This window comes from Vicugna pacos, chromosome 21 (assembly GCF_048564905.1).
Source record: "Vicugna pacos chromosome 21, VicPac4, whole genome shotgun sequence".
Lineage (NCBI taxonomy): Eukaryota > Metazoa > Chordata > Mammalia > Artiodactyla > Camelidae > Vicugna > Vicugna pacos.
The window spans coordinates 11,400,269-11,411,989 of NC_133007.1; the positions used below are offsets into that span (position 1 = coordinate 11,400,269).

Here is an 11,721-nt window from a genome sequence, read left to right on the forward strand (position 1 = left end):
GTGAGATCTTCTGCCAGTGTTCAGTACATATTCTGAGAATTGTTACACATGCAGGTGTATTTTTTAATGTATCTGTGGGAGGTGAGCTCCACGTCCTTCTATTCTGCCATCTTGATCTCTGCCCCCAGGGTCATTTTTTAGTTAGCTTTTAAATTAGATGGTTCTGAAGTCAAAACTATAGAAAAAAGTACACAGACAGTATTGCTTTTATCCTTTCTTTCCCCTATTGGTAATCGTTTTTAGTAGTCCTGGGTTTAAGCTTCCAGTTTCTTTTTGAAATATATGCAAATAGATGTGTGTTGTCACATTTCTCACCTTTTCTGACATTAAGGTAATTAAGTATACCATAAACAATGTCTGCACTTTGATCACCAGGATACACTAAGTGGAAAAGCATTCTATATCAGTCTATAAAAATAATCATTTTTTGGTGACTATTTATTAGTGTTTCCTGTGTGGATGTACCAAAGTACTAGTTCACACAGATAGTCCTCTGTGAACTGCCATTTGGGTGTTCCCAGACTTTTGCACTATCATTCCAAATTTTTGGCAGCATTATTTTTGGGAAAGAGCCTAGAAGTAAAATTGTTGAAGGATGAATGCATATATAATTCTGGAAGTTATTACCAACTACTCTTCATTGTAAGTTTTAAGCTTCTCAACCTTATCATTCCATTCCCATATGTGTATTTCCCCATATCCTCAACAGTATATTTTAGTTTTTCCAATAAAAGGTAAAATACAATGTATCTTAAAAACTACTATTATTTCTCTTCTGAACACGGTAAGGATCTTTTTATATGTGGAACGTCACTTACATTTCTTTTTCCATGAACTGTTCATACTTCTGGAATCCTCTCCATGTGTTTTGTTTTTGGTTATTGTGGGTGTTTTGGCCATGTAAATATGTACATAAAATTATCAATATTTAGCTTTATTACTTCTAGATTTTAAGTCATATAGTATATAATCCTCTCACTCTTAGGTCATAACAGAGCCCATGTCTTCCATTACTCATAGGGCTTCAATTTTACATTTAGATCTTTTGGAATGTGTCCATATGGCTGTTTTTAGTTAGACTTATCTCAGTAACAGCCCATCTCTTCCTCAGTTTTGAGATGCCATTTACTGTATTCTAAGTTACATACCCTTCGGTCTTGTTTCTGTTCAGTCTCATTGGTCTGTTTATTCATGTGCCAACATCACAGCTTTAATTATAGAAAAATGTGTTCAATAGTTTTTCTAACAACAGCTATCCTATATATTGGGTATTTCTTTAATGTTAATTAACCCCACCAAATTTTACCCTACCACTTTTACCAATTCTCTTAGCAACTACAGTAGTTTTGGATTTCTCCTCTATGCATTTGTGTTTTCTCATTTAACTGCAATGGCAAATACCTCCAATACAACATAATTATGGACAGCACAGCACCTTGCTCTTAATTCTAATACCCTCTTGAAAAGAGTCCCCCTAAAAGTCTGACTTTTCTGACATACTCCCAGATAGTAAAGCTATTCCACTGAATAAAAACCTAACTTTGCCGTGCATAGGAATAGATGGATTTTCATATATTTTTGCTTTATGGTTATTGTTTTTATAAGCCATCTGATCCATGGTGAAACTTACTTACTAATTGGTACTGTAAAAAGATTTTAGTTCCAATTTATTCATAAACAAATATATTTAAATCTAGAGAAAAGTATTTGTGATTATTAGACCATGGTAATGCATATGTGTTACTTAAGCTGCAAATAGACCAACCTCTTTATTACAATTATTACCACCTTGAAACACAGGTACAAATTTGCATTTTATGCAAAAATTCAGATTTATTTTTACTTACTCTTACACTGGTGGGAGCCGATGTCATGAACTGAAAGGCAAGCAGTAACTTGTTTTCTACCTCTTAGCTGAACAAAAATACACACAATATGGCAGTTTCATCAGGCAGAACTTTTTTTTAACATGTCACACTAGAATGCAACGTTACCATTTTTGAATCAAATGACCCAGTTACTATGGAAACCATCTTTGGAGGAAGGGTTTAATAAGCATACTTTGAGTTCTCCAGTAGGAAATGGAGAATTCACTGCCTTTACTTAGAATTGAAGGCTGTGTAAATAGTTATCTGTCAAATTTGTGCAGCTCACCACCATTTCCTTATTGGAAAAGAAACAACAATATTTCCACATCACAGTTCCCAAAAGGACTTTAAAGTCTCAAAATCTCAAAATTCTGTATCTCCTTTGGCTTGCTTCTCTCTAGATTCCACCCAGGCTTTATTAATGGTTCGCTTCATATCATCATCTCCATCTTCATAAATTTTCTTTAGAACATTCATTAATCCCTCACTAGGATCTGTTTCAGTGTCGTAGGAGGGCTTTCTGTTAAAAAGAAAATGGAGGAATGTGTATATATATTTATGTAATAAAAAATGTATATATAAATGATTCAATTTAGTGACAAATTTCAGATGTATGATTACTACATATGGAAAGAGACAAATCAGGTTATAGAAAGTACAAGAGTGGAGGTTTAAGAGGAAGAAAGTATAGAAAGATAGATACTCTCACATTCAAAACACACAAATTTATCTTAATGAAAACAATATACACCTACCTAGAGCATCAAAGTGTGGTTATCAGAAAATAAGGAGTTATTTTGGGACCGTGGGATTTTGTGATTTTTTTTTTTTTGAACAGTTTTAATTTTCTAAGAGCATGTTTCTTCATATAATGTGAAAAACAATTTCATTGAGGGAGAAACAAAAATACATCATACATGGACTGAAGCTCATTTTTTAATTAGAAAAGCCCTCCTAAGTCTGAGACTCGTGAGTTTGGGCCTGGTGGTATAAAACAACAGTCCTCAAAGTGGTCAATACCTCTAGTTCAATCAAAGTGCAAAGCAGGCCCACTAACTATACTTAATTGTTCACTCACCTCATTTATTAAGTGTAGCTTCTGTACTGGACACTGGGGATACAGTAAGATAGGGTCCTAAACTCAGGTAATTCATTCTAGATTTAAAATCAATTCCACAGACAGTGCTTAACCCTAAGCAACAACATCCCAAATGCATGCCGTCAGTGGGACGAGTGAGAGAAATGTGGGTGCCTGACTGACCCACTGTAGTACATTACCCCAGCAGAACATTTAGAGCAATGTTACACCTAAAATGGAAGTATTTTTGAATAAATGTTTTTCTGAATAGCCATTATTAAGTAGGATAAAAATATCCTTTTTCAGTCTATACCAGTGACAGTGAAACTCTATATATCAGAAACGTCTGTGGAATTCAGAAACCACGTATGGGTATCTGGACCTCTCCAGAACTACTGAAACGGAATCTCTCAGAATGAGGACAGTATTGATAGAAACACCAGTGGCCCAGGGTTAACCAGCCACAAGTACAAAGACCTCCTTAGAAAGCAACTTACTAGACAGATGCCCTCTTCAGGTTGGTCCTGACAGGTGAGAGAATCAGGGTAGTCAGTGGATATTAAGAAGTAAATGGTCAAATCGCAGACCGTACAACTCTATGAAAATCTATAATCTCAGCAAAGAATGCATTACAATCTTAAGGAAAGCAGACTCACTCTTTCTCTTTGCATTCTTTTTCAACCTGAGTCAGGTAGTCCCACCGTGTGTTTTCCACTTTCTTTCTACATAGGATCAAAACTGTGTCTGTCTTGACCTGGAAGAAAAGTGGAAAACAGGTACAACTTAGAACAGATAAGCATGAATATTTAGAAATAATTATGCATTCAATTAATCAAGTTACTATTACACGTAAGACTATGCTAGTAATACTTTTATGAACAGACCAGAGTCTGAAGATGCAAGGGGAAAGGTAAACAAGTAACACTGGAATACCTTCAAATACTAGGTACTATATCAAGATCAAGAGGGTGTTAACGGGGCTGGGGGAGGAACCTGCCTAGGACGGCCTCTCTGAGGTGAAATCTAAGCTGTGGCCTGAAATCTGGGAAAGAGGGCCTTCTAGGCAGTTAAGACAGCAAGGAAAAGGCTTAAAGAAGGGATGATTTTGGTGCATTTGAAAAAAAGGAGGAGGAATGGCTGGATTCTGACAACTGAGGGAGAGAGTAATACAGTATGAGGGGTCAGAGACAGGAAAATTCCATCACACAAGGCAGTTATTGGTGAAGGAGTCTGGAAGATGAGTGAGCAGAAGGAGCAAGAATGTACACTTTTTCAGCAATGATCCACAGAACTCTTTTCCTTCAACGACGGGATTAGGGCTAAAGAAGGGAGCAGGGAGTCACAAGCTTATCTTAAATTGTATTCTAATATCTTTAAGCTGCTACACAACTCCATGTAAACACAGTGGAATGGCACATCTGTGTACCAGATGCATTAAACTTCACTTATTTAAATTAGGTAGAAAAGAGTTATCTGAATTAGTGAAAAGTGTGAATAATAGTTTTCTCAAAGACTGTTTTTATAGCTAACAAGACCAGTGCGCAAGTCCTTTCATGTGTTAAGCCCTCACATGCAGTGCTTCTAGTAACAGCCACCCTTGACTGAAGCACTTTATACATTTTAGTGTATCATTTCAATCTTGTAAAACAAACTATTATTCCCATTGTACAAATGAGGAAACTGAGACAGAGTATTAAGTGAGTTGCCAAAAAGGTCACAACTAAGAAGTGATAAAACTGGCATTAAAACACAAGTCTCACTCTTAGCCATTTTCAGTTCATTCAATACCCTCCTGATTTTATTGCAATATTCTTATAATTAGTTTTCCAGAGCAAGAGCTGGCAAGCTTTTTCTGTGAAGAGCTAGATAATATTTTAGGCTTTGTGGGCCACATGGTCTGTGGTCTACCTAACTCTGCCACTGCAGTGCAAAAGCAGCCACAAATAACGCATACACAAACAAGCATGGCTATGTTCAAATACAACTTTACTTATGAAACAGGCAACGTGCTGTACTTTGCTGATAAATTTATTCTAGTTCATCTTAATTCTAAATTGGCCAGGTTCGATTCAAAGAGGTTTCACAATGACAAAAAAGATAAAACTTACTTTTTTTGAACTGCCTTCCACAGAGATGGGTTTCAGGAGATTGTTCACAATCATGGAGTAACTCTTCCCATTCAGATTCTTTACCAAAAGATCAAATGACCTACAACACATTAGTGAGTACATCATCTAGCTGGTTCTGTGAAAGGCACTCTACAGTTCTTGTGGGGAGAAAAGCCACAGTTTTATTTTACTACATGCATTTGGCCATTCCAGATGAGAAGACTCAACATTTAAAGCAGGTGTAAAGGATAATTCTAAATTTAAGTGGAATTTTAACTGCAAAGAAAGAACCCATAAGGCCCTGTCCTTCCCATTCCAAGAACTCACCTCTCTGTGAAGTGCACCTGCACATTCTCAGTGGGGACCTGATGAACTCCAGTTAAGGTAATGTAGATTTTCACAAACTTATCCGACTGATCCCATCCTGGTAACAGCAACAAAAAAATGGAACATGAGTAAAGTCTGGTACCATCTCTGAAATAGAAAATGCAGATAGCTCATAATAACACTCAGTAAAATAAAAAAAAAACAATAATAGAAATATGAAAAAGATAAAAATAAAAAAATTTTGACATGGAGAAACTGAGCTTCAAAACAGTTAAGTGATCTACCCAAAGTTAGGCATCTTACTAGTAGTAGAACTTGGACTCAAATCTAGGTTTACTGAACACAAAGCCCCATGTTCTTTTTATTCCTTAGAATAAAGAATACAATCATTAAATTCATTCATTAACATACTAATTGCTCAATGCAGATCGGGTGCCCCTGAGGAAGCATAACTGCCACCCAGATTTGTGTGACATGGCGATCAAGGTGTTGAGTTGCTAATTTCCCTTTTTTATGGAAATAATTTTGTTCTATTCCTAAATATTGATAATTCTTCACTAAACTGGATGGCTGAACATTAGTACTGTCTAGTTCCATAATCATTTCTCCTCCTCGAGGCCATTCAACAAATGCAATCCCAGCCTCAATTCCTTTCCTTGACAAAGTAGAATATAAATTGAAGAGTCTTTAATTCATCCAAATCTGCCAGTATGACTAACCTATCAATATTTGGAAAATGCTATTTCAGTATATATTATCAAATTGTTCAGTCTCTAACCTAGATGAATTGTTAACAGAAAATATACAAATGTTACATAAAAAGCATATTATGTAATAAAATATATATTCATATATTTATTGTATATTATAAATATACAACTTTTCCTTACTTAGTCTACAGAATAGAGATAATAGTGTTAATTTTAAAAGATGTCCTAGAGGGTTCTGTAGAACTTCATTCAGCTTTTTCCCTATTCATTCAACCTATCCTCCATGTTGGTAAGTTTCTCCCCAAATCGAAATCTAGGTTCCTAGTTAATGTGCCGTAATCCTACCACCTTCAGACTAGCTTCCTACAGTCAGTGAAGTACACAGCCTGTCCCCTGCAGTATATGCACTGAAACCTGACACATGCTGCTGTCATGACAGTACTCAAAACATGTGCCTTTCACGTCTCTATTCATGCCTTTGTTCATGCAATTCCTTTCCTTTCTTCATACTTGCTGAACTCATCCTTTAATCTCAAACGTCTCTTCTAATTCTCCCTGAATGTTCCTCCCCTTCAGCAGAATTATTTGTCAGCTGTATTCCCATAATACTTTATAAATCTCTATTCAGTTATATTAAGTACTTACTATGTGCTAGATCCTGTGAGCACAAAGAAAAATAAGATTGTCCCTGCCCTCATGAGAGTTCGTTACTCAGATTCCAAGTTGCACTGCTTCCAAAATAAAAGTCTATAATGAATTAAGGGCAAATGGTATTATGACATTGTTATGGTATTAGTGGTGTGCCTGTATCCCAACCACATGATGAGCAGGGACTGGCTCTGGGTCACTGCTGTATATCCACAAATCCAAGAACAATAAAGACACATACTGAGTGCTCACAAATGTTTCTTGAATTTAACCGGCTTCTCTTATTGGTGGTGATTGGGCAAAGTGAAATGCAAAATAGGAAGAAAAAAACAAAAAGCTGTGTTCCATATATACTCAATATGTTTCAGAATAGGTTCCCTCTTGCTACTCATCACTGTACCAATCACTAAGGTACATAATTGAGTTAGTGGGTCACTACTGAGGAATAGGCTGCTCAGGGACAGAAAGAGCTGAATGTGGAGGGTAATCATACCATAATTACTGATTTTCACTGTATATCCTGTTGTAATAGGAGCAACCACAGCAGCTGGCTTTTCATTATCCAGAAGTTCTGCTTTCTTCTGTGATTTCTGCTGCATCTTGTTCTTGATTTCTGTCTCAATCTTGGATTTTTCAGCTGTCAGGGCATCACGTACTCTTTTTCTAGTGGCCTTTTCCAGCAGCACCTTCACTTCTTCTAGATCTTTCTGTAGCTGTAATAAAAGATAAGTTAGCTACGATAAATAATAGTTTGATATTGTACATATTGGTCATTTCAATTTACTGAATAAAAACTAAGAATAAAAGGTTCATTTAAATATTTTAGGGTTGGGTGGCAACTAGGATTCTTTCCTCCAGCCTACTGAACTGTAAATAACTCAAGCTTCCTCTTTTTCAAAGGAAATCTTAAATAACAATAGGTAATCAAATCAAAATTTTCCAGTTTAGGAGATTGTTATCTGCCTTTGTTTTAAAACATTTTATTTACAAGACACTTTTGTGATTTATAAACATTTTCTGATTTATAAGATGAAGAAATCCAACAAAAAGGAATTCTTGGATTTCCTTTTAACACTCAGTCCTAGCCATCAGACAGATATTAGGAATGTTTAAAACATTAAAATGAAAGAGATGAGTGAGTAGGTGACAAATGTGGGGAAATGCTAATCAGCCTGAGACAATCCTCTACTTTCCATCAGTGACTGGTCCTCACAGATCTCCCTGCCCCAAATAATACACACGAAGTGTGAATTGTTGAAACAGAAGATAAAAAAATAAAGGCATACTTCTACTTTTAAGAAATTGTCTGATTTTGAAGCTCCAGGTTAATTTTACCATCAAATGTCTGGGACTTGGTTGTACTGCAGACAGTTTAAAAAAAAAACAAACCCTAGGCAAACAATCCAACATGCAACATGCAACTCCTAGATCACTGAGAAAGCCACCTGTTTTGTCTCATGCCAATACCTCACCTACCCAAGTTTATTTTTTTCTAGAGACAGAGCCAACATTTTATGAAGTTCAAGAGTTAAAGACATTGTTAGAAAATTAATGGGCTTAACATTTTCCCCCAATTATCCTCTGATATATTGCAAATGACTTAAGATCTTTATAAACAAGGCATTCATTTTTCTTAAAATGACTTTACGTTCTGGTTTGATAATAGCAATTTGACAGGAAGACTCTGACATTATAGCATAAGGTCATATAAAGATCAATATAAAAATCTTTTAAGTACTTGATAACTGAGTATAACAGAGTTTGAAAGTCTTTATGATTCTTAAGTCTTAGAAAATGCAAAACAGAAAGAAAAATGCTTGTCTTTTATCCCGAGTCTTTTATCTCATTTAACTCTGATGCCCTTGTTTCCACCTATCTGTAACTGCTAACATGCCCAGTCTCCTGTCCAAACTTTATCCCTGCCTCCCCAAATTTGTATTACAAAGAAATATTGCAAACTCATCTTTCGAGCATAGAACCCAAGATGCTTTCAGTTCAAAGCAATCTTTCATTTTAATGGTTCAATTCAAAGCAATCTTTTTGGTTTTGATAGTTTAAAAACTTCATACTTATTCTAATTACAGATGATAAAAAATTAAAATGTAAAATGGATATATTTTTTCCAGAGTCAGAATTTAGTTTAAAAAAAGCAGAAAATGTATAAAGTCTAAACAAAAGGTTTTACTTCTTGAATAAGGAATCTTTTTCTAGGAGACTCAGAAAATAACTCAGAGAATGGAGAAATTCTAAGGCCCTCTTTATAGACAGATGGACTCTATAGTACTCAAAAATAAGATATCCACTACAACAGGCTTGTTTAAGGTAATTCCTCAGTTGTGTTATCTGCAGACCTGAAACTAGTAAAATCTATCCCTTTAGTGCTTTTCCTGTACACATATTTAAGATGCCTTACATACAGCAGTTTCTCACCTAATTTATCTAGGCATTCACTTGCTTTCTTAAGGCAAAATCACATTCCCCTTTTATCCCTATCTGTAAACACATTCAAGCTTTCTCTTCTATTTCCAGATTCTTTACTACAAAGCATTAAAACCAGACTGCCTCAAAATAGACAAAGGACTTGAACAGACATTTCTCCAAAGATACACAAATGGCCACCAAGCACATGAAAAGATGCTCAATATCATTAGTTATTAAGGAAATGCACATCAAATCCACAATGAGCTACTACTTCACACCCAATAGGATGTCTAATACCAACAACAACAAAAACTCCAGCAGATAACAACTGTTGATGAGGATGTGTGGAAACTGGAACCTTCATATACTGCCTGCAGGAATGTAAAACGTGTAGCCACTTTGGAAAGGAGTTTAGCACTTTCTCACAGATAGTTAATACAGGACCCCGCAATTCCACTCCTAGATATACATACAGCCCAGATATTTGAAAACATGTCCATGTAAAAAGCTGTACCAAGTATTCACAGCAGCACCGTTTGTAACAACCAAAAAGTGGAAATAATCCAAACGCCCATCAATTTATGAATAAACAAAATGTGGTATATCCATACCATGGAATATTATTCACCCATAAAAAGAAATACATGCTTCACCATGGATAAACTTGAAAACATTATGCTAAGTAAAAGAAGCCAAAAAGCAAAGAGCCATATATTGTAAGATTCCATTTATATGAAATGCTCAGAATAGGCAAAACCATAGAGACAGAAAAGGAGGTTGGTAGCTTGTGGGGAAAAGGGGCAACAGGAAGTGACTGCTTAATGGCTACTTAACAGGTAGGGGGTGATGAAAATGTTCTTGAATTATATAGTGGTGACAGCTGCACAACACTATGTACTAAAAAGCACTGCACTGTACACTTTAAAAGTTAAAAACAGTGAATTTTATCTCAAAAATAAAACCTTAAAGTGTCCCTAAACTTACATATCTCTTGAGAAAGCCCCTTACTTTGAACAGAATTAATACTTACGTAGGACTGTAAAGTCACTTCAAAGACTTTCCTCAGGGCACATGGTAACCCAAGGCCTGTAACAAACTTGGGGCAAGTTATCCAGAGTAATACTTAAACACACACGCTTTTTCTTCATTTAAAGCAAATTAAAAAGTCAAATGTGAGATTTCCCAGTCTTGTTCTTATTAAGCAAAAGATTTTCGGAAAACAAACCTAGTTAATGGATACCCAACTCTACTATATACTACAGTATTAAGTATTGGCGTCCTACTTAAGCCAGGAAAAGAATGCAAGTATTTTTACTCCCATTTTGTAACCGCCTAAACTAAGTCTCCAAAAAAGTTAACCTACCTCTGTTCAGAGTTTAATAGAGCTTAAAAAACTATTTACTACCAATAATTACAACTAACTTTCCAATTTGTTTTTAAAAAACGCACAGTAAGTTGCTGTTTTGAACATTTATAACTATTACTTGGTCTTTACAACCCTATGAAATGGATACTTCTGTGGCCCAGAGAAGTCCCCTAACTCGCCCAAAGTACGTGTAGAGAAAACACAACTAAGAATTAAAATGCTAGGACCGAAGACTTCTCACCTTCCAACTACCCTCTACCCAGGAGCAACACTCAGCTTGGGCAACCAGCTTTAATTTAACGAAGCTTCGTGTCCTCGGGCTGGTGTAACGGGAGCCGAAAGGGTCTGAGGATAACGTGAAGGTGACCAGCTCAGAGCCACCTTCGGACCCACCTGCCGCCGAGACCCACGACACACCCCCGCTCACCTACACCGCCGGCAGGGGCTGAGCGCGGGGCGTCTATCGGCACCTTTCCCGGGGAGGCGGAAGCCCAGCGGCCCGCAGCGGCCGGGTCAGCACCGGGGCCGCTGCAGCTGGGCGGGTGGGAGGCCGAGGAGAAGCACGGGAACCCGAGGACGCAGGTAGGCGGCCCGAGAGGCAGGTGCCGCGGGCGGCCGCAGGGCGGCTCGGCACGGGAAACAGGGCGGTGGGGCGGGCGACGGAGCGGAAAGCTCCACAAGGCCGAGTGGGGAAGACGAGGCCGGACCCCTTACCTCTTCCAAAGCTGAAGCCATGGTCGTGCTGCGTCAGGAAGGCCCGGGCTGCAGCGGCGAAAACAGGAAACGCCGCACCGAGCGCGCTCGCCCCGAGCGCAAACCTCAGCCGCACGAGTCGCAGTGGCCACAACCCGCGAGCACACCAGACCCTGCGCGAGACTTCGGCCCGCCTCCCGCACGCGGAGCCTCTGGAACCTTCGCGAGTCTGCCGCCACCTTTCCCCCCACCCTCCAGCACTGCCGGCCGGGCTCAGCCCCGCCCCGCCTCGCTCTGACTCCGCCCCACCCGCCTCGCCTCCTAGCAACGCTTAACTCTCGCGAGCAAACCAGCAGTTCGCGAAGAGTGACGCCTCTTCCTCCCTGACCGCGTAACTGTACGTATTATACTTTGACCCCGTTTGCCCCGACAGCGCAGTCGCAGCTCGGAACCCCGGGCTTCTCGTACTTTAACGCAACCCCGGAAATGACGCACCCATCTT

The 11,721-nt window shown here is 38.2% G+C and overlaps 1 protein-coding gene across 3 annotated transcripts; it reads right to left on the reverse strand.

Moving 5' to 3' along the window:
• Positions 1 to 1,813: 1,813 nt before the first annotated feature.
• On the reverse strand, positions 1,814 to 11,512 carry CACYBP (calcyclin binding protein). Of its 3 annotated transcripts, XM_015235422.3 has the most exons (7): positions 11,241 to 11,512; positions 10,191 to 10,246; positions 7,233 to 7,452; positions 5,382 to 5,478; positions 5,055 to 5,154; positions 3,603 to 3,700; positions 1,814 to 2,388 (listed from the first exon to the last, which is right to left on the reverse strand). In XM_015235422.3, exons 3-7 carry the CDS (start codon positions 7,336 to 7,338, stop codon positions 2,232 to 2,234), a joined length of 558 nt encoding a protein of 185 aa, XP_015090908.1. In that variant the 5' UTR covers positions 7,339 to 7,452; positions 10,191 to 10,246; positions 11,241 to 11,512; the 3' UTR covers positions 1,814 to 2,231. The 3 variants fall into 3 exon arrangements, with proteins under 3 accessions (XP_015090908.1, XP_006199670.1, XP_072802176.1); XM_006199608.4 differs by lacking the exon at positions 10,191 to 10,246 and having other exon boundaries at positions 11,241 to 11,456; XM_072946075.1 differs by lacking the exons at positions 10,191 to 10,246; positions 11,241 to 11,512 and adding an exon at positions 10,954 to 11,096.
• Between the last annotated feature and the right edge of the window lie 209 nt (positions 11,513 to 11,721).

Bases quoted from the DNA above. Each gene is read 5' to 3' on its own strand.
- CACYBP (XM_006199608.4), bottom strand. From the start codon at position 11,261: ATGGCTTCAGCTTTGGAAGAG. The intron at 7,453-11,240 runs GTAAGGGGTCCG...CTTTTATTACAG, and splicing joins TGGCTTCAGCTTTGGAAGAG to CTACAGAAAGATCTAGAAGA. The intron at 5,479-7,232 runs GTATGATTACCC...TGCTGTTACCAG, and splicing joins AGTGAAAATCAGTAATTATG to GATGGGATCAGTCGGATAAG.